The sequence below is a fragment of the Tribolium castaneum genome, chromosome 1 (genome assembly GCF_031307605.1).
Source record: "Tribolium castaneum strain GA2 chromosome 1, icTriCast1.1, whole genome shotgun sequence".
In the NCBI taxonomy this organism is placed as follows: domain Eukaryota; kingdom Metazoa; phylum Arthropoda; class Insecta; order Coleoptera; family Tenebrionidae; genus Tribolium; species Tribolium castaneum.
Genome location: NC_087394.1, coordinates 13,070,970 through 13,094,150, shown reverse-complemented (window position 1 = coordinate 13,094,150; position 23,181 = coordinate 13,070,970). Strand labels below are relative to the sequence as shown.

The 23,181-nt window shown below is 28.6% G+C and overlaps 2 protein-coding genes and 1 long non-coding RNA gene across 4 annotated transcripts in view; 2 read left to right on the top strand and 1 right to left on the bottom strand.

The window, feature by feature from the left end:
* Window positions 1-8,887, bottom strand: part of Gmap (Golgi microtubule-associated protein) — a 33,192-nt gene extending 24,305 nt beyond the window's left edge. Inside the window, exons 1-3 of the mRNA XM_961974.4 lie at window positions 8,678-8,887; window positions 8,415-8,479; window positions 8,285-8,341 (exon numbers count right to left, since the gene is read on the bottom strand). Coding sequence (XP_967067.1) covers window positions 8,285-8,341; window positions 8,415-8,479; window positions 8,678-8,774 — 219 coding nt within the window. The 5' untranslated portion in view covers window positions 8,775-8,887. The remainder of the gene's footprint in view (window positions 1-8,284; window positions 8,342-8,414; window positions 8,480-8,677) is intronic.
* LOC135265282 (uncharacterized) overlaps window positions 1-23,181 on the top strand; it is a 362,501-nt gene that overhangs the window by 276,551 nt on the left and 62,769 nt on the right. The window lies entirely within an intron of this gene.
* On the top strand, window positions 9,097-18,163 carry LOC103312459 (uncharacterized protein). 2 transcript variants are annotated; one of them, XM_015978378.2, is made up of 7 exons: window positions 9,097-9,330; window positions 9,390-9,634; window positions 12,458-12,671; window positions 12,725-12,909; window positions 17,005-17,173; window positions 17,233-17,905; window positions 17,952-18,163. In XM_015978378.2, exons 1-7 carry the CDS (start codon window positions 9,139-9,141, stop codon window positions 18,113-18,115), a joined length of 1,842 nt encoding a protein of 613 aa, XP_015833864.1. In that variant the 5' UTR covers window positions 9,097-9,138; the 3' UTR covers window positions 18,116-18,163. The 2 variants fall into 2 exon arrangements, with proteins under 2 accessions (XP_015833864.1, XP_008191338.1); XM_008193116.3 differs by having other exon boundaries at window positions 9,387-9,634.

Below are 23,181 nucleotides of genomic sequence, written 5' to 3'. Positions count from 1 at the left end.
AAGCGTATATAACTATTTAATAACAATTGGTTCAGAATAATGATTGATTTCTGTAAACCAGCCCTTAAAATATTATTATTTTGCGTAAAATCTAGTTAAAAATATAGAAAGCATATTTTGTACAAAAATAATGTTAGTTAATTTAACTTTAGAAAACAATTTTGTTTAAAAATTGGTTTTAGTTAATTATTTTAATATTTAAAAAACTAAACATTTTCATTTAATTGAAAATTTTAATTTTAATTTAAAAGTATTACAATTAACAAAACATAAATTTTGCAGCAGATCCGAAAAATCTTAAATAATTTTGCGTCCTTTTTTTTCAAGTTAAATTAAATAGTTTTGATTTGTTTTTAATGATGTTAACAAAATTTTAATTCGCGATTATCTAGACGTTTGGTGAAAATCAAATTAAATTTTAATTTCGCTTTCTGCTCGAAGAATTAAACCAATCGCGGTAACCGTTCACATAGAACTAGACCTTTTCCTCGCAAATAAACAAGGTTTTAAGTAATTTGTGATTTTACATAAAGTCAAGTTTAAAATAAAGAAACTCTATTTAGTACGAAAATTGTATTAATAAATTTTATTTTGAAAAAAAAAGTTAAAAAAATATTAAGTTAATGATTAGTTTTTTAATGCATAATTCTCTTTAGGAATTCGTTTATTAAGTTTTTCATTAAAAACACAATATTTTAAGTTAATTAACTTGACGTTTGTCAATGCTAAGTAAGTGGAGACTTAATTCGATTTAGTTTAATTCAGAATTAAATTTAATTTCGCTTTCTGTAAACTGGCTCCGAAAGAAATTTATCATAAAACTACATCTAGTGGGCAATCTGATAATTTACTATCCTGTCTGCTTACTGTTAGAAAGATCCGCATCCGCAGCAGGCTGGTGTATTGAGGCGTCATTTTCACTTTGTTCGACTGTACATAGTAGGCAGATATTGATTATAAGAAAAAGGATTTTTTTACTATTTTAGTTAGCACCCATTGTTTCAAAGTGTTATTAACTGAACTTTATAAAGTGCTTTTATTTAAATATTTCAAAAATTAATTGACATAAAATCCACTAATTTATTCTTATTATATATTTTTAACAAAAAAATTGCCATAATATGAACACTAAAACAAATCGCGATTTTATGAGATATTTAAATAGCCCAATGTACAGTTGAAAGTAATATACTGCACATACCTTAAATACACGATAATTTAAGTGTTGAACCAATTTGCAAATGGTCACAAAAAACTTTTAACAAAGCATAAAAATAAATTCAAATTTTTTTCTAAGCAACTTCAATTTTAATTTTTTTTTGTCCTCAACTACCGACTTAATTATGGCTTTTTTGTGTCCGATATTGCGATCTTTTTTTTTTGAACAAATTAAATAAACAAAAACAAACCAGAATTAAAGTTATTGTACGTACTTGTAAACTGGGCATTTAAATCCTGTGATAACATTATCCTGGGCAAAAATTTTGAAAAACATTTTGTTGTAACAATTTTACTATTAAGTGTACCACACATAACTTATACGAAGTCCGGAGTTTATTTGACGATTGTAAAAGCCACCCTAAGATGAATAATTCTGTTTGAATTCAGGTGATTTTATAAGTATTTAAACAAAGTTTTTTATGTATCAGAATTTCTAATAATCAAAAAATGCTGCGAAAAACATGACTTCTTAAAAATTACACAATTTGAATGCAATTTTGTTGCAAAATTCTTTTAATACAAATAAATATGTACCACTTTCGTGAAATACAAAGTTAACAAAATACTATTCTGAGAACAAAATGTGAAACTTTTTTCTGTGAAATGACGTTCCAACGAAATGCCTTTGCTGTGTTAAAAAAATGTAAAAAGAAAAAATTACTAGAATATTATACAAAATTTTTTTGGTAATAATCAATAAATTGAGGAACACTGTACTAGTAAAAAATTAATTTCAATTCTTTAACGTTGGGAAAGACCTTAAAATATGAGTTCTGTCACTACACCTAGTTCTGATCAAATCCTATTTGCAAGTTTCATGAAAAAATTATGTCCAACTTTCGTAACTAAAATAGGTAATCTCCGAAAATAAAAAAAAAGTGTGACAAGTTATCTCAGAATCAGAAAAATCGAGTAAAGCTTATAAAAGCTCTTTATTGATATTTAATCGTTAGCCATTGAGTTTCAAGTTTTTCGACGCATATTCTGCCAAGAATATATTATTTTGCCAATAAAAACAAAAGTATTGTTAACAAAACTAGGTTAGTTTCAAGTGTCACTAACATTTAGTTTCTGATGAACAACAAATTACAAGTGCGTTTGTCAATAAATGTAATTATTTGCCTTGAAGTATCCACTTCAAACAAATTTCCTTGAAACAAAACCCTATTTCAACCGTTAAGAAAAATGTATAAAAAATTATTGAAAAAAATATTAAGTACTCACTTCACCAACTCGTGGAACCAGAACCAAAAAGACAATTCAGGAGGGTGTGAATTTCATTTTATAGCACAATTTTGTTGTCATGGATACACTGATAAGAATTAACAGTTTTGCGAGAAAACTATATATTTATAGCAATATTGATTTTCTCTTGAAACATAAGTATTTACCTTGATAATATATGCATCATGATAATTTTTATTAATGGTTTCCGAGGGTTTATTAAACATGTAATAAGTTCGATATGAAAATATGTAAACTTAATTCTTTGGCTAGGTACACAGGATAATTTTTATCGCAAAATTAAAATTGTTAGAACAATGTAATAAATCTTCACTTTTGGATTACTAATATTTGTACGCACTGCTGCATTATGATACTCGTAATTCTGTAACTTTCATTTTATCTATTTGCCAAGATTAGAAGGTTTTTTTGTGTAAATTATAAAACTGTTCATTTGAAAACGACACAATATAAGAGTTTTCGTAATCTTGTAGTATTTGATTATTGACAAAATAGTAAATTTATAACGACTACTGAATATATTTATTTATCTATTTGTTCAACTTGAACAAATACCTTTCGTTTAAAGTAAAATCACATGAAATCACAAAACTCTAAAAAAGCAGCATTCTAAATTGGTGGTGGAATCATTCCATGGTGTTAAACAAATATTTTTGCATATTAGTCAAATTAGATGTATGTGTGATAAAACGTGATGTAACACAAAGAAATTAAACCTAATCTACCTAACGCTGCAACGGCCATTTTGGACGAAATTAACTTCGTAGGGGCGCGTTATCAACAAAGCAAATAATACCATCTGTCTGTTTACTTTCGATAACAGTGTTTAATATTGTTATAACTAAATATAAAATGGGTGCCCCAAGCGTAGGGCAGGCGTTGAAAAACTGGTTCAAACATATTTTAACGAACACCTAACAATTTTAAGAAAACTTTTCAATTTTTTTTAAGAGTATGAAGATATTTGCTAGTTTAAATACTAATTCGCTAATCCATCCTATAAAGAAGTAAATATTTAGAAATGAAAACCATTGAATTGCTTAGAATATTTGTTTTGTCTTAACAAATATGAAAATACACACTTGTTGATTCATTAACAATTTTCAAAATTACAAATGTACAGGGTGCTGCATTTTGGATGTCCGAAACTAAGAGGTTCAGAGAAAAACGAGTGACACATTCACATTGGGAAAATAATTTTGATCAAAACCGCATCCCGCTATCGTTTTTTGTTTTCGACTTATAAACAAAAGTTGACATTTTAACGAAATCTTAAAAAAACATATCTTGCTTATTGTGAAAGATACACATTTGAAACAAAAACATTATAAAGGCAATATTTCACAGAGAATTTAATAATGTTATCAGCTATTTTTTTAATCATGCGTTTAGCTGTAATAATATAAAGTTGTGCTTTTTTAAATAGGAATCATAGTTAGCTACGACCTTTTAAAAAAGTTTTTATTTCTGATTAAATATGTCTATTTCTGTAATACATTATTTTTAAATAATAAGATAAAACATAACATTTCGCTTTTTCTTTTTAGTAGGCCATAAAGAATTTTTGGATTTTCAATTAAAACTATGAAAAATATACTACCCAATAAGTATTTATAATTTAATGATTTTTTAAACAACAATTAATTCACAAAAAGCATAATAAATTATTATTACATCAAATTTTGGCGATTAATAAAAATTACACATTGTCATTGTATTTTCTAATTAAACATGAAATGTCGGAAAAAAAGTTTATTAATTGTATAATTGCCTGTAAATAAAATTTTATTATACAAAAAAATCCAGACACCAAAATCAAATACTATCTGCGGTAAAAAAATACATAACATTATCAACATCACCTCCAATGCACTTCACTAAATTATAAAAAAGTGTCATCAAATGGTAGTGACATATTGTTTTCAATTTTCTGCACATTTTTTATATAATTAAAATCTGCAACGATTGTATATTTGTTCAATTGAAAATACCTCTAACATAGCTTATTTTTATAATTTCACATTTTTTTACTTAATAACGGTTCACAAAATTTCTAAATTATTTACACCTTTTATGTGAAATAATTTTTCCATGGCCAACAGCTTCAAATATTTTCAATGTATTTTTTATCAAAGGAATAAAAAAATTCGACCTGTATTTATATTGTTTTCAGTTCTGAAAAAATAAGCTTTTCGAAAATGTCATAACCAACTATGATTCCTATTTAAAAAATACACCTTTATGCTATTACAGCTAAACAAAAAGGTAAAAAAAATCGTTGATAACATGATTAAGTTCTCTGTAAAAAATGCCTGTATAATGTCTTTGTTTCAAATGTGTACCTTTAATAATAAGGAATATATATTTTTAAGATGTCGCTAAAATGTCAACTTTTGTTTATAAGTTGAAAACAAAAGACGATAGCGCGATGCGGTTTTGACCAAAATTATTTTCTCAAAAAACGGACCCGAAAATGTGTCACTTGTTTTTTTCTAAACCTCTTAGTTTCGGAGATCCCCTATTCGTACATCCAAAATGCAGCACCCTGTACATAACCAGAGCAGAAATACTACTATATAACGACACTTCCCATTCATATAATGATTCAGCAATTAAGATTTTTAAAGTAAACATGAATGTTTAAAATTTCGGTATCTTAGAAAAGTTGTAAATATGAGTAACCGAACATGCTTTATAATTAGTCATTACCTCACATTATAAATCAAAGAATAATATAATAATTGTATAATTTTTTTTGTTCTAAAACAATCAAAGATCAACCAAGAGCGTAATATTTATCAAGTTTTTAAATTGATTTTGTTATAATTTGCACAAAACAATAATAAATGCAAAAATCAATACACGACAATTTTAAATTACAGATTTTTATTAATTACCACATTATTCTGAAAGGTGATCCATATAACAACAAATTAGAGTAGGTAGAATAATTTCACTACCAGCAAAACATCAGTTTTGTTATAAAAACACATGTCGTAGAGAAAAAAGTTTCAGAAATGTTTGGAGATTTTTAAGAAGCTCACACTGACAATAAACTTACGGTTAGTTTCTAATTGCCTTTTCCGTTTTTTTTTCTGATGTATTCAAAAATCTGCTAACTCACGTGTTCCAAAAGAGAAAACCAATTTCAAAAGAAAACAGCATAATAACGAGTAATAAATAATAAAGCAGCAATTGTTAAATCATTTTTCACATTGTATTTGTGAGTAACGCATTCCTCACTTTATGTTATTTTATAGCAAACAAAAAAATATACGTAGGAAAAAATCGTCAGCTTGGGAATTTTTTGTTTTTTCAATAGATTTAAAATAATTTTCGTATCTTCGCGAAATTTGAATGCAACCAATTATACACAAACAATTTTCATGTATGAGCTGTTTCAAAACTATATAAACGCTAACGTTACATTTTGCCGAATTATTTTTTTAAATAAGGTTCATAAAAATGTAAAATAGCTATTAATCATTAGATCTCTTATTGAAACTATAAATTACATATTAATAATTTGAAGTGCATGAATAATTTATAACAACCAACTTTTAGAGAAAATTTTACATTGGCATTTCTACAGTTCGGAAACAGCTGATAAATATATAGAAAAAAACAAACAAAAAATACTTTAACAGCCTACAAAAAAACAGTAATAATAATAATAATAATAATAAAACTTGTAATAAATAATACAGTACAATGCTATCACTTCATTTTATATTAGTTCTTTATAACTATTATGGTTATTCCGAGATATCTACGACATAATTGAGCCCCTTTGTAAAATTGTGCAAGCAATAAATGGTATTGACAAAGGCAACGCATAGTATAAACATTAAAAACGTAACATTTTTCTCATACAAGATGAGTCTGATAATAGTATATTGAAAAACAAGTTTCATAAGACCAGTCTTAAAGCATGAATTTGGTTTCAAAAACATAATGACTATTATGACATCGCACTTGATGACGTTGCGTGCTTTAAGATGCCTATTAAAGCATCAAAATGGCGGCCAATTAGAACAAAGTATTTTTACTATACTCAAAAACTACTAGTCGCGCAAATATCAGCTATTTACTAATTAACAAACTTATTAGGAAACTATTCTCGTCGACCATTTATTAATTTCGATATTAATGAATTATTTTATTTAAAAATGGATGTATAATGGACGTCAATAATACACTCTTTTTCATTAAGTATTAGCTGTTTCCAAACTACAAAACGCCAACGTCGCATTTTACTGAATTATTTTTTTAACTAAGATTGATAAAATTGTAAAATAGTTATTAATGATTAGATTATTATTTATTTCAATCGCATAAATAATTTATAAATACTAATTTTGAGAGAAAATGCTACGTTGAAGTTTTTACAGTTTTGAAACAGCTAATAATACCTATAAAGGTAAAAATAGTAATAAAATTACAGTATTTGGGATTTTGACGTTTTGGTTATATTAATTAATTACAATTACTTTTTCACAATGACGACCTTTTTTGTTGTAATTCACATGTCATATGTTTTTGTAGCAAACATGATTTTTACGTAAAATTGAAAACGTATGGAGTTGATGTTATTCTCTTGTCTTTGTGGAAAAGTGAATGGAAAGTGTTGAAAAATTTTAAAATGGTCTACCTCGAGGACGAACAAAGGATGGCGGTATTTTATAAGATCTCATCTTTTTCGATGCGATGAAATTGGTTTTGATTTGTAATTAATTTCTAATTTTGACACAAAACAAAAAATTCGTTTGTTAATGGGCGATTAATAAACTCAACTATTGAAGACACCCGCTATCGCTCGTTCGTGCTTTAAATAGGTTCATTTATTAATCGCCTTCATTAACAAACTAGTTTATTAAATAACTATTGCAAACACCAAAATTACGTTTACTTAAATAATATTTTTTGTTGCTAGGGACATTTTTTAACGTCACCAGCAAAACAACATTTAAGTATCGCTTGCTCTAAAATGACATAAGAAACAATATTTTTATATGCGACTTAATATTAATTAATTAATGAATGTACGGAATTGTACAAAAATTAACATGCTTGGTGAAAAATATAAAGTACTTATTTAATAGTAAACACTACGTTGAGAGTTTTTCAGATGTAGTAGATAAACTTTCAACAGAGTCACTTTGTATACTAATATGTAACTATTTTATTTATATTATAGGAAAATTACTTATTAACTTATTATTCTCAGTCACATATTACTTGAATTTTAATACGGTTACTACTAATTAATCTTATTACATAACAAGGCAAAACAAAAGAAATTAAAAACCTCTCCCCAATTTAATAATTTCTATTTTTCTTTCTTTAATTTACCTAATCACAAACATTGCAATAATAGACCAATAAACTCGTATCAATAAATAATTTCCAGCTTCTAAAAAAGCCTAAAATCTTCATTAAGAGTTCAAAATCAATGGGTTAAGTTTCCTCTTTATTAGCACTAACATAGGAAGTAGTAACTGTTTCATGTCCCAGTACTGTACTTAGTAACAGTATGTAATGAAATTTTTGTAATAAATGGTTTGATAAAATAAATCCACATCTTTGACAGCTATAATCTATCTGTAGATCCATCAGGTTAGTATTGATCGAATGTGATTACAAAAACCAAGTCATGATTAAGTTTACTTATCTAGAAACGTTAAAATGCGAAATATAATCAAATAGCCTAAACATAAAAGTTACTACTTTTGGGAGCAGAAGTCAATTATGTCAATCTTTTACCTAAATTTGTAATTGAAGCAGCCCAAATATTATGTAAAACAAATTTTTTACTTACCACAGCTGCACTGTCCCCTTGACGAAGCTCCGCATTTACTTTTTTGAGGTAATTTATCTACAATTAAGTTCCAGTATAAATCTTGGTGCCTATTACACAAAAAAATCTGTATAGGTAGCAGTTTACTTACTTCTTCCTGTTGCTGACTGCAGATTTCCTGTATTTTTTCTAAATCACTTTGTGAAGTATCACCATCTGAAAATAAATAAAAACTGTAAAAAACTAGGTTACTCCTTCAATGCTACAACTATTTACACCAAACGTTTTTATGAACTTTAATTAAGTAACAAAAAGAAGTTTAATAACATAGCAAAAAACTAGTGAGGTTAGAGACAGCTGTCACTTTCTTTTCATAACAACCTTACTTAAAACGACAATAAGGGCGAATTTTACCTTTACTAGGATCGTCGTCAGCCAAAACATTATTGGCAAAGTTTGATAACTGCCCCTTGAGACTATTTAAACTGTCATTCAAATTGAGCCAGGACATTGTGTACACTTTTAAAAAATATGATTTTCAACAATAAAATAAATTTGTAAAATTTTAAAGACGTTTCGTTTACTTCTTGCCAGCACACACAATTGTTATTGCTGTCATTTTGATGTCAAATTGCCTGTCAAAATTTAAAAAGCAAAACATTTAATAACTCCATTTGAAACCACAGACAACATTTGAAATACTTAGCAAGGACCGTTTATATTTCGTAGTCACAAAATAACCGCCTCGTAATCAAGCATTAATTTTATTTTATTAAAATAAGCCATGCGTTTATCCGCACGCCACTGCGTTTGGACATGTGACCCCTGTCGGTAAGTCAGAAAGTGGGAAAAAGTTAGGTTACGAAAACAAGTTAATGGCGGTTAGTGCAAGAATGGCATGCCAATTCAGTAAAGACGGCAAATATTTTGCTCAAATCACATCAGAGGGGAAGCTAAAAGTGTGGAACACCCTCTCAAATACCTTTGAACAAGAATTTACACCAGATTTCCACTTAACATCGCCCTGTACTTGTTTACATTTCATAAGTTCAGAAGCCGCAAGCAAGGTAACCATGTGCTCACTGAATTTTTTAAATATTTTGTTACTGTTCTTACGTTTTAGCAGTCGGGGTCCCCTCGCAAGAAAAAGAGGAAAGAATCACTTGGGGAGTCAAACACTTGTGTTGCTTTAGGGACTAGCAATGGACGTCTTTTACTTTATTCCTTAGTAAAGGGGGACTTAGAATACATAGTTGATAGTGCTACGAGTCAGTCGGTTAATTGTTTATCTTCAATTACAAACGAGTTTGTATATTCTGGTGCTGACACTCATGTAATAGTGTGGAATTTAAGTAAACGAAACGTTAGCAGGTAAAAAACACTTACGGAGGATTATAACTTAGGAAGTGAAACGAGATACAAAATCGCAGGATTTTCAGTACTGAAAAAAAAATAGTACGGCAGAGTAAAAATGAGGGCGCCAATTTGCCAATTATATCGTCTCGGCGCCAATTCGTTTTAAATTAATCTAAACTCAACCAATTTATTAATTACTTGGGAAAATGCAGATATGTTGAGCTTTGCATTTTCAACAGACTGAGAAAAATAACGACTCAAATTTTTATAAAAAATATGAGAAAAAAATATTTAAAATTTTCGCTTGGTTCCGTTTGAAAAATCAAGACGCTGCGAATACAGTTGAAGATGTAAGGAAGAAATTATAGAAAATTAAATAAATTTTCTTTGAAAAAGTCCGAGAGACCATATCATCTATCGTCAACGGTTGAGGTCCCAAAGTCGCTGAAGCAACGGATTCTTTAACTTGACCGGTGGTCAAGTAACGGAAGGTTAATTTGTATCTAAACTGCAGAAAATAGAAATATGGTTTCCCGAACTTTTTTGTAGGAAATTTAATTCTCTAAAACTTTGTTTCTTACACTCTTTTTGTATGGTGCGCAAAGAATTATCGCTTATAATTGTACCTTTATTTTGCAAAAACGGTTGAAGATACATAACAAGACTAAGGAATAAAGCTGTAGAGAAGCAAATTGTCCACAAAAAAGTCTGCGTCACCATGTTTATGTGTCGCTTGAGCGTGTTTGAACGATTTTAGGGCTTAAATGGTTGATGATAGCGATTGGTCTCGCGGAATTTTTTTGTGGATAATTTATTTTTTTTACAACATTTTTTTGTTCATCTGCAACAGTGTTCGCAGCACTTTGAAAAATATGGGGCAGTGAGCAAGTTTGTTAAAGTTTGAATTTTTTTCAAATATAGTGCAAATTTTTGCATTATGTTTATGTCTTACTATTGAAAATTTAACGACCTATTTGCTTGTATTTTTTTTTTATTTGCTGTGTATTAACCTTTATGCAGATACAAATATTTATTCAAATTTATTTCTCTGAAAACTTAAACGTTAGTGGATAGTTTAGTCAATTAAGCGTTTAAATCGGAAAAGTTGAAATTTTTTGATATAAGTTTCTATGGAATATTTAAAAACGTTTAAGTGGTATAAAAATCGAAAATAAAGTAAAGATTATTCAAAATCGGTAAGAGCTAGAAAAAAGGTTTTATATAAAAATTGTAAAAGCATAAAATTTTACATAAAAATGTTCTCTTGACTTTTTGCTAGTCAAATTAACGGGGGGTGATTAAGTGTAAATTAATCAAATGTACAATTAAAAAAAAAACACATTTTACTGTGTTAAATTTTCTGATGAATTCGAATTTAAAGGTCATTTTTGGATTTAAAATTGTTTTTATTATGAAAAAGACGTTTTAGCAAAAAATTTACAAAAATTTAAAATTGGACAAATTTTGCGTTTGATCCTCGTATCTTCCTTCTACCAGGTGGGGGGACAACCTTAAGGCGCATCTAAGAAAATTGCAATTTTTAATTAAAAAAAAAATGAATTTACAAGTTCAAAAGGTATCTTCCCTAATTTTTTTTATAATTTTTTACTTACGAATAAAGATAATAATGAAAAAAGTTTCGATCAAAAAGTCAAATTCTGAATTTTATACTAAACCACTTCACAATTACAAAATTAACCAAAAAAATATTAATCAGATTTTGAATTAAACGCACTTTTACATCTAAAACCTGATACAGCTAAAATCTTAATTTTTGCAAAAGGTTCCTTAATAAATGCAGCGTTTTACTTAGTTATACAAGGTTGAGTTTTGATAAAAGGAAACCGAAAAAAGTGAATTTTCTTCTAACGTTGCAAATTTGTGTAGTAAACTTTTCGATATGCCAGAAACATTCTTATTTAAAAAAAATAGACCCTTACATTATAGAGACGAAATGAAGCTAAGAATCATTTCGATATCTGTAACACTCACAAAGTTATTGTAATTTACAAAGTGCGCTTGAGGTAAAATCGCCTAAGTAACGTGAATTGGCCTTTAAAAATATTTCGAGGGTTAAAAATGGTAAATAATTAAATAATTAATATCATGCCAAAAAATAGTTTGGAATAAATTAAAGTTACTTATAGGCTTTTTAAACAAGTACGGGAGACAAAAATGTTCTTCTGATTTCTTTGATATTAAAATTAACAGAGTTAGGGCGGTTAAAAGTAAAGTAATGATATTAATGTATAAGTGCTATTTATTAATTAAATACGCTGCGATTTCACCTGGAGCGTATTTTACAGTAGTTGTGAATTACAATAACTTGGTCAGTGTTACACATCAGAATGATTCTTTTTGCACCAAAAACTTATTTTAAGTATTAGCGTCATTGCATCTGAATTATGGGTCTATTTTTTTTAAATAAAAAACTTTCTCGTATCTCGAAAACTTCATTACACGAATATGCGACATTACAAGAAAATGTAATTTTTTTGGTTTCTCTTTATCAAAACTCAAACTTGTTTAATTAAGTAAATCTCTGCATTTATTGAGGAATCTTTTGCAAAAAAATTAAGTTTCTGGCTTTATCCAGAAGAAATATAATTTTTGGTTTTTGTAATTTTTTTGATTAAACATTTCTAAATACTCCACAGTAACTTATAACAAAAATGCAAGCTTTTCCAAGACAGTTAGATTTAAAGGCTTACTTGACTACTGCGCTCTCTGGCGATATTAACGGAACTATCAAGGACGGGACGTTTTATTCGTATGTCGTTTCATATCCTAACCTTTAGATATCCGTAGTCCAAATTCTTTATTTCGTAAAATTTTCAGTAAGTGGAATGCTGGTAACGACAAAATATACGCGATTTTACTCACACCACTCGGTGACAAGCTATTAACTGCCTCGAAAAGTATCAAACTCTGGGATGTGAAGTCAAAAGAAGTGTTGAAAACATTTACTGGGCATTCTTCACCTGTGACAATGCTTGAATACATCAATCCGAGATCTGATGCAGCAGATGCGTATGTTGTTAGTGGGTCAAAAGTGCGTTTTTATTGGTTTTTAGTGTACTATTAGCTAAATTATTTTTGTTTAAGGGGGATCGATTGTTAAGTTGTTGGAATTTAAATGATAGTGTGGATGGGAAAAATGCAGTTGCTAGTTTTTTAATGGAGGATATTGTAAATAATTTGTCAATTTTTGTTGATCATGATGGCTCATCTCGCATGGCTGCAACGGTGAGGAGTGGGGTTGTGCATATTTACCACCATACATTAAATGGGTAAGTGTATCTCATAAATAATCAGCTTCAGGTCGTAAATATTTTTTTTTTTAATTATTTTTCATTATTTCCAATTTTTGTAATATTAATATCTGTATTTATAATACCAAGGTGTACCAATACAAAAATACCGTAAAGCATTCTGGAATTCTGGATAACTGGTCTTTAAGACGCTTGCTCTATTTCGAGTACTCCGGCTATGCCGTCGTGCTCGAAAAATCGCGCGTGTTTTAAAGACCTTAATATCCACTTATACTTTAATATATCATTATAACTTGGAACAAAATTTCATAATGTTGTAGTTTATTTTTCTTCTACTTGAATTACTAGCAAGAATTTTTTAATTTTTAATTTTTTTTTTCTTTCTTACGAGGCTAAAACTATTTTGGGCTAGTGCGTAAAAGTGTCTCTTATGCGCATTGGAATATAAAGGAAACAAGTTAATGAAATAGCAATTGTTTTAATAATTTTTCAATTTTTAAAAAAATAAAATACTTTGCAATAAACTTTATTATACAAACATGAACATTTTTTCGTTCACTGTATGATCGAATGTCGAATTAAAAAGAAAAAAAATTGTCAGTAGTTTAGGACAGTAACACACGACAGTTAAAACTCTGACAGAACTAAAAAAAGTAGTAGTTCTACAGCAAATGTTTGGATTACTCAACACTTGTATGAAAAATTCTCGATTTAATTAAAATTTTCGTCAAAATCCTGTTTAAACATCGGCTGATTCAACAGTTTTTTATTTTTAATACTATTTTCTTAGCAACCATTTTAATTGTGCTTTTTTGTTTTTCAATTTTCTGTCATAGGAACTTTTAACTCAGTTTGTGGTCTTTTTTCACTACTCAAGAGATTGTCCGACGCTTTTGAATCACCCTTTATATCCTTACTATTGCGTATTGTTATACATTTTATTAGGTTCAACTATCTTAAAAATATTATGTGAGAAGAAACACCATGTTATCTAATATCAGTATCTGATTATCGATTTTTTTAATTATTTAATAGAGGAAGCTTCAAGTTTGAAAACGACAGATATCAGTTGTTCACGGCAGCATTAACTACATATTTACATAATTTACGAAGAATAAAAGAATACATTTCAACCCAGAATTCTTCGATCCTTTTCTTTACTTGTTATTCTTGTACCTACTATTTATTCTACAAAATATTACACAATTTTTGCATAAAATGTCTCCAGCAAATGTCTGAGGCATTGGCAAAATCACCCAGCAATTCAAAAGATTTAATTTTTTGTCCTGTAACTGTCATATTAAAACCTAAGCTTAATTAATACTTTCTTTCTTATGAAATAATGTTCTTGACACTGAAGAATCTTTAGAATCTTTTCCCAATATCCTCTTCTCTAAAATAGTTGTAGATTAATTAATTTTTATTGCATTATTAATTATTATTAAATACACCAAAAAATTAAAAACTTAATTTTACCTGAGATACGAAAAACAAAAAAAGTAAATACGAAATAAATATTGAATGTCAAAGAAAACAACAGTTCCTTAAAAACAGTTAAGTAATTAATTAAAGGCTTTCTCAAGCATTTTTTTAGCACATTTCAGTTTAAAACAGGAAACATTTAGTATGTAACGAAAGAATGGGGTTAAAAAGGAACAAAAATTTTTCCAGGTCAAAGTAAAGCAATTAAAAAGTAGATTTTTATGAAATTTGGAACAAATAGTTTCTGTCATTTGTTTTGTTTTTATACTGTATCTAAAGTATTTGCCTACTAACAATTGGACTTATATAATATTTTTTGTTATACTTTATCTCAGTGGCATAACTCTTTTTTTATTATGTACACATTAATGTACATATGTCACTGATATAAATAAATATTATTCGAAAAGTATAAAATATAGGTTTTTTGCACTACTCAAAACACTTACTGAAGAAGTTCTTCAAACGTAACCTTAAAAATTAAGTTTTCTTTTTTTTGGAAATCTTAAAGAAAGTCTAGCATTCTCCTTCACATGCTTAATACGATTTCAAAATGTTTAAAAATGTGAAAGTTATCGATTTTTAAAGTAGGTGTACATCCAAAGATTTATTAAGTGTTAATATCTCGAAAACAGCTTAATTTGAGCATAGGGAATCCAGACACAACTTGTCTTAAAAAACGTGAGTAATTGAAAAATGCAGTAAAAAATTGTTTTGCATTTAAAATAACAAAATTAATACTCACTTTTGATACAGGGTGTCTCAAAATTCTCGAATTCTAAATTCACTAGTCCAAATACAGAAACAAAATAAAGATTTAGGACTTTTCCACAAAGATACATAGGTTTGAAGGAGCACTTCAAGTTTCATTCTTAAATAATTATTTACGATGTAGTAGATGATTGTGGAAAACACTAATGTAATACACTTTTTGGTTTATTTTGAAGTAAAAAATCCTTAATAAATCTTTGTAATTAAAAATAATAATTAAACGGCAAATTACAACGATTTAAGATTTTTTTACTCCAAAATATAGTTAATTTTTCGAAAATTGTTTTACAGTATTTTTCTTCACAATCATCTACACCGTAAATAACATATACACAATTCAAAGAGTCATCTTCAGACCAATGTATCTTTGTGGGAAAGCCCCGAATCTTTATTTTTTCCTATATTTGGACTACTGAAGTAATTCTCTGCTGTGCTCCGAACTCGAAATTCGCCAATTTTGAGACACCCTATATAACCGGAAATATTTTCGAAATTAATATCACAAGAGAATGGGATTAAATTGGAAATTATTTGACTTTAATTTTCGTGTTACCAGCTAATTTTCACGAAACTCCACACAACTCGAATGAAAATTACCAATGATCATACGTTTGAGAAAAGTTTTGTAATAGTTAGTTACATTGGTGTGTGGTAACTTACACTTACAGGACGAAATTAATTTCACACACGAAGGAAGAGTCAGATGAGTGTGTTAATAAACTAAGCTCTGTAAAATAGTTACCATCTTTTGTTGGCCGTACAGAACATATTTCTAGTTTAAATCAGCTTTTTTGTCACCCGTTTTGTACAGATATTTGTAAATAAACAGTGATTTTAACTGTCTTTTTAGTGTTGAAATCTTAACAACAAATTTAAAACTTTCAGGTTTGTGTTTATTCTAATCTCGCAAAAAATTCAAAGGGGTGGTTTATAGAAAGCTTTGTTAAAACTTAGTTCGTTGTTAAAAGTTAACGCGAATGGACCAATCACATTTCTTCAATTTGGTCAAGTGATCAGTTAATCACGCATTTAAGTGCGAATTAAATTAATGACGCTTCTCTAAACCGGTTTACAGAACATTATAACTGCAATTAAATTTTAATTCGAGATTAACATTTGTGAATGCATTTTAAATGTCAACTTAATTCGAATTAGCTTAATTCTGAATTAAATCTTAATTTCGCTTTCAATAAGGGCCCTAGTATTTTAATAATTGTATCAGGTGTTATCTTAGCGTTAGTGACCTGACCTGACCGGAATTTGTTGTATCATAACAAAAGAGGTAGAAGGAGTTTTCACAAAAAACTGCGTTATGTATTATTAAAAAGATACCAACAATTAGTAGAAAGCTACTTAACTTGCATTTATAACCGAACATTGAACAATCCTTCATAATTCAAGTTTGCGAATTACTAATTAACATGTTCATTAACACAAACTATTACCTACATCCTGATCACAAAAAGAACTTTTTGGATTTCCAGACAATAATTGTTTTTTACCTTCAAAATATTGTTTCTAGAGCCTTCAGAATAGGCACAGTTATGATTAATTAACAACAGTTATCGGATTTAATTGTCGTTTTCGCTCTACAAACTTTGTAACTCAATTCGTTGTTAACACTTTTCAATCGTTGCTGCGTTGCACGTACCTACAAAAATTACTCATTACCGATTGCAAACAATGCACCGAAAGTTTTTTTGTTACATTTAGTGCGGGCATGTGTGCAAATCTTGTTTCAGTAACAATTTTAAAACGAATATTTTTAATCAAAAAATACAAATGCATTCATTTAAAAAAATAATAAAACATTGGTTTTAAATCCACAAAATCTTATAATTTTTTTGTTATTCCTTTTAGAAAAAAATCTAACAAACCCATAAAACCTAAAACAACGATCCAGATTGTGTCCGATTCCGGGACCAAGGATGCCGTCAATCCAATATACATAACAGCAGCAGCATACAGAAGCGCTGAAACTCTGTGTATATGTTATGGCAGTGCAGTTGTTCAAACTTTTGAGGACATTGTAAGTTAGGAACTAATTTGTCAGCGGTAACATTATTTCTAATGTGTTCACTTACGCAGACAATTTCGAGTTATAAGAAAGTTCAGTGCCTTTTAAGGGAAGACATTCACAAAAAGACAGTTTCTAAAGAAAATCAAGTTACGAAAGTTCGTACACCTGTTGTGGGAAATGATGTACATTACTTAACAACTCAAACGAGTAGTGCTCCCAGCAAGAGGAAAAATGACGGCCAACAGGAGGTCCCTATGGAAAAAAGATTGGAGAATTTGATGGTGAATGAAGAAGACAGCAGCTCGAAAGTACCCAAAGCCAACAATGCGGCACAATTATTAATACAAGGGTTGCACAGTAAAGATAAAAATATTTTACGAACGGTTTTATTTAAAAAGGACGAACAACTCATCAAAAACACGATCAAAAGGATACCATTGTCCCTAATAACACCGCTGTTTGAGGAACTTACTAAACTTATACAGGGGAAAACGCTGTCGCGTCAGGTGGGCTTAACGTGGCTGAAAAATTTAATTTTGATTCATTCTGGACTTCTGTTGTCGAATCCCGATCTGTCGAGTTTTTTTGGGGAAGCTTTAGGGAGCATTGAAGCCGGATTAGCACTACAGAGTCCAAGAAATAAATTAATGGGGCGCTTGGAGTTGTTAATCGCGCAGATAAATCATACACCACAACAGGATTCACACGATAATGAAGCATTGCTCGTTTTCAACGATAAAGGTTTGTGGCAGTAGGACTTAGCATTTTTTTTATGTTTTTGTTGCAGCTTCGAGTGATTCGGAGAATGAAGGTATGGAGTTTGAGGCTCATTCGAGTAGTGAAAACGAGTGGGAAGAGGAAGATAGTGAAGGTGGGGATAATGAAAACGAGAAGGTGGATGAGAGTGATTATGAAAATGATGATGGGTCAGATGAGCCCATGTCTTCATAATTTTTGTTGTTGATTTTTTTCAACTAATAAAAACATTTTGGCTCCTGATTTTGTAAATTATTTACGAAAATAACATTTTATTACAGCTGTACTATGGATTTTAAGTATAGTGACAAGCGATATTGTAATTTTTTAATAAATGTTAAACAAAATTGGCTGCGTTTGATTTTTTTTTACATTTCAAAGTAATACTATTTATGTTGAAAAATATTTAAAGTTTTATAAATAATGAAAGAGCAAAATCAAATGTAGCGATTTTTATTTTAAAATTAATGCAACAATTTTAACTTAAATTTTAAAAAATGATACTTCAATGAGGAAGGTCCTTTTTGCCAAAATTATTGTTCCTTAATAATACTTTGTTCCACTACTTGAGAAAAGGTGGCACCAGAGTTCTTAATGGAACAAAAACACTGAAAACTCTTAAAATCTGTTAAGGTTGAATTATACTGGAATGGTTAAAGGGGAAATGTATAAACGAACAGCCATTCCAGGAAAAATGCAACGTAATCCAGAAATTTCAAAATTATTTTAGTAATGTTAAGTTTTTTTTAAATACATGATTCGGTTGTTGAGAGAGGATAATAATCATTTAAATTAAAGTAATTCATTGATTTCTAAAATTTACATACTATGCTTTTTAAGCGATAACATAAAATACTGACGTACAACTGTTGAATATTTTTAAAGCGTATTTTTCTGGTTCCTGGTAGTTCAGAAATCGATAAGTAAAATGATTATAGAAATATTACTGTTTTATCGTTGCAAAATTTGCTGGCCCGTTTGTTACCGCAAACATAAAAAGTTGCTCTTATTTCTTACGTTGGTACATAATTTTTAGTTTCTACTGTTCAATTTTCGTATTGTTAAAGTCTTTAATAATAATTAAAACCTGGGGCATTTCACGTGAAGCGGACAAGTCAAAAAAATGCGACATTCTGAAATTCGGTTACAATTGTTATTTTAAAAGGTGTGAACGTAAATACGTAATGATTTTTTTGAGCGACTTATTTAAAAAGTTATTGACTTCTAAAAATTGACCAAATATTTAGCATAACGTTTTTGTAAACTGTTATTCTAATTAAACAATATATAACAAAATATTTAAAATGGTGTCTTATACACAAAATTCACTGTTCTTTTTAAAAAAATCAAATTTGAAATTTGAAATTTTTTTCGTATTGAAAACCGGAAGTGAAGTTTCAAATCCGAATTTTAGTAACTTGGACCATTTTTTTTAATTATTTTTATTTTAAAAAATAGTTTAAAGTAAATATAGTTTACACTATAAGTCGCAAAATAGGATTAAAAAAAATAAAAGTTACTTTGTTCACTACCAGAAAAAAGGTGGCGGCAAAGTTGCTAATGGAACAAAAATCCTGCGAAATCTGTTAAAAAACGTTAAGGTTGAACTATACTGGCAATGGTTTAAAGGGGACTGTTTAAACCTGTGGTTCCCAACCTTTTTCATTTTTCGAATCCTTTCTAAAATCCGACAGAAATTGGGGAAGCCTTTGGATAACTAAACAAAATTTGGAAGCACATTTATTTTCCTTGTAGCACATTTTAAACTGACTGAATGTTGAGTGTGTTAAGTGTTAAAACACAGAAACATTGTCAAATTCCGTATGGATAACAGTTTTTGATGTACGACAAAACTGTAAAACAATTTTGTGAGGCAGAAAACAGATGAAGATGGTTGATTATATCGCACTTAACGAAGGAATAGAAAAAAATGCCATTTTTATTTTTAAACTAAGGCTAAAGATAAATTTAGACTTGCTTTAAAGCAAGTTTAAACCTGCTTCAATTTCAAGTCCATTTCGGTGCAAATACGTTTCAGAAAATAGCCAATCTTCAAAATATCTAATTATTGTAACCTTCGACGAATAATTTTTGTCAGTAGAAGCCTCCTTTTTCATTAAAATTTTTGAACATAAAGCTTATTTTTTCCTGTAATATTATACAATATTATGCCTATTTCGATTAATAAACATAGGGTTTTGTTTTTATTTACACAAAGTGGTGATATATATTTGTCTTTATATGTTCGATACTAACCCCTTCACCAAACAGAAGTCCATCTAGAATCCATAAAAGTCTAAATCTTCAACATAAAATCATAACTAATTTTTTTTTAATTTTTAGAAACGATCAGGTGATTAATTAATTTTGTCTGTTGAGTTTATTAAAATTTATTATTTTCTACGTTAGCAATTTAAAATTTCTCCAATACAATACTTTTTTAGTGAACCCCCGATCTACCGATTGGATTTAAATTGGATTTTAAAAATACGTGGTTTCTTTACAGTTGAATGTTGCTCCTAAATTAAACCATCTTTACCTCACAGCTCAGTTTATCAACTGAGATATTATTTCTTATTTTAAATATTTGAAAACCCAATTCTTAAGGGGTTGAAAAGAACAATAGTTTTTTTTTATGAATAAAATTAACATTCAAATTTCATGAAAAAATATCGTAGCTTTGCGAGAAGATACGGAGGCAAGTTGAAAAATTCTCGGCTTCAGACATAACATTGTTATAGTATTAATAAAAAAATTATCTGCAATAAACTGATCAGGTGTAATAGTCTCAAGTTTCGTCTTAAACAAACAAATAGTTTTTTGTGAGTTTTCTAAAATCGATTAACTGGATTAACGTGTTTTCATAAATTTTTCGTTTAGGATGTTTTATCTATCAGTGGTATAATTATTTAGGTTTATTGTTGCTTCGGGCTACATAATTTTGGACGACTCTGCCGATGACAACATTTCACCACTTGTTTACCACCAAATTAATTTAATTTAAAATTTATATTAAATGAATTATATATAAAAAATTGTAAAACATTTTTTTTAATAATACATTTCTTGGATTATTAAAAAAATACGGAAAATTTTGGAAATTGGTCAATTTTTATTAACAGGGGGACATTTTTTGTGTCGTATTTTGAAAATTTGTAGCACTTTTACCCTCTTTGTAATACAAATTACCCTTCAAAACTTTAAATGGTACGAGTGGTAAGTACGATTTTCTTGCGATATCTCGAACTGCTAAACTGCTTAGAAAAAAGGTAGAAATAGTACTGGTGTTTTAGTGATAGGTATATTCCAAAAGGTATTATTTGCAATTTGAGATTATTCGATTTTGAGGGTAAAATTTATTTTATCGTCTAAAAAAACTTCATGTAAGACTCATATATCATTTTTTATTTTATCCTTCTATACATTTTTGTTAAAATTCAGTAGGTAATATTTCAAACCCAGTTCTAGCACAAGTTCTCTAAAAATGCAAGCTATTTCTGAAAATCAAATAAAAAATCTGAAAAAAATATTTTTTTTACACTTTGCGTTTATGATACGTTTATTAACGTCTTTTAGTAGGAGTCGTTTATGGCTCATTAAAGTACAGTGTGCTTTAATGAATTTAGGGATATTTAGTTTTCAAGAGTTCATCGATAATGCGTGGAATACACGTATGTACGATCGATTAATCATCATTTCTTCTTTATTTATTATTTATTTCCGTTACCAACTGACACAAAATACCCTAGACGCCATTTTTTTCTATTAAAATAAGAGAAAACGGGGCGCAAAGTATAAAAATAGCATAAAATACTTCTTTCATAAGGGTTTTGACGCACTCATCCTTATCAACTCTTATAAAAATTGTTTTTTAATACACTATTGTAAGGATTTTATAATGATATAATTATATTATATAATTATATAAATAATTAATAATTATATAATTAATCAAATTAAAAACCTGAAAAAATGTTTTGTTTTTCTACCAAACATGCACTTAATTTTCAAATGATTTTTTATTTTTGGGAATTTTTGTGTTTTTTAATAAACCTATAGCCATTGGACATCTTTTGCAATATTAATTGGCGTTTACTTTTTTTAAAGAAATTTTCTGGATTGTGTATGTGTACCACTGACGCTTATTCTGCCTTATTATTCTGTAGCTATTCTTACTTAAATAGTAAAACGAGACGATGAAAACTAAAAACCTGATCAAATGATTTGAAAAATGCACTTTTCTACTTGATTTAAAATAGTCCGTTATTATTAGTCTCTTTACAGTTTTTTCTTAAATATTTGTTTAATAATAGTATTAATAGGGCAACAGTTAAGGTCTGGAGCCTCCGGCCCAAGATTTAAGTTACCCGAGATTTATAAAATGAGGTTATGCCCGTGGTGCATATAACGTTTTATTTTCCACTTGGAATATGAAAATTAACTGATAAATAAATTTTTATTTTTGTGTTAGTACGAATTAGCTGGCGTAATCATTATGCCTGCTTATTATGGTCTTAAAAATGAACACATTTTTAAAGTAATAAGGGATGTTCTTGGTGATGTACTAAATACTTTTTTCATAATGTTACATAGTTTATGCACAAAATGCTTGGTTCCATACTTTTGCCAAACTCTATGTAATATTTTTCAGATTTTTGCTGAAACTAAACCGATAATTATTATTACCAACTTCATAATTTTTTTACATTTTTATTGTTAAAATGTTTTGCTTTTAGTTGGTTTTTAAACAAATTAAATCATCCATAAACTTTTCAGATTTTTACTAAAAACAAAACTTATTCAATGGTCCTTTGACTGTAAAAAATTGAGAATTACCAATCCGTTCTTAGGGCTGTTACAATTTTTTTATTTCAAAATATTTTGGCAAGGGCTTGCTTCTAAGCGAACTACTCGTGAAGTTTTACTGTTGAAAATAAAGCTTGTTAAATTGTGACGTGCCATTACTTTTTTAAGGGCTCCAATAAATTTGTTTTTCCCCAATGTTTTGACGTTATCGTGTGTGACATTTCTTGCATTTTAAATTTTTATTCAAAAACCGTACAATTTTTTTATTAATGTTGGACATATGGATGACAAAATTTATGGTATTGTATTTTTTTCTGAGATTATTGAATGTTTTTTCATAAAAAAGCAAAAAACTTTATAACTACTGAATTTTTTTACCTTCTAAAGCTCATTTTTAAATCTCTACAATGGCATAATAATAACAACAGTGACGTAACGGTTTGATTTAGGAAGAT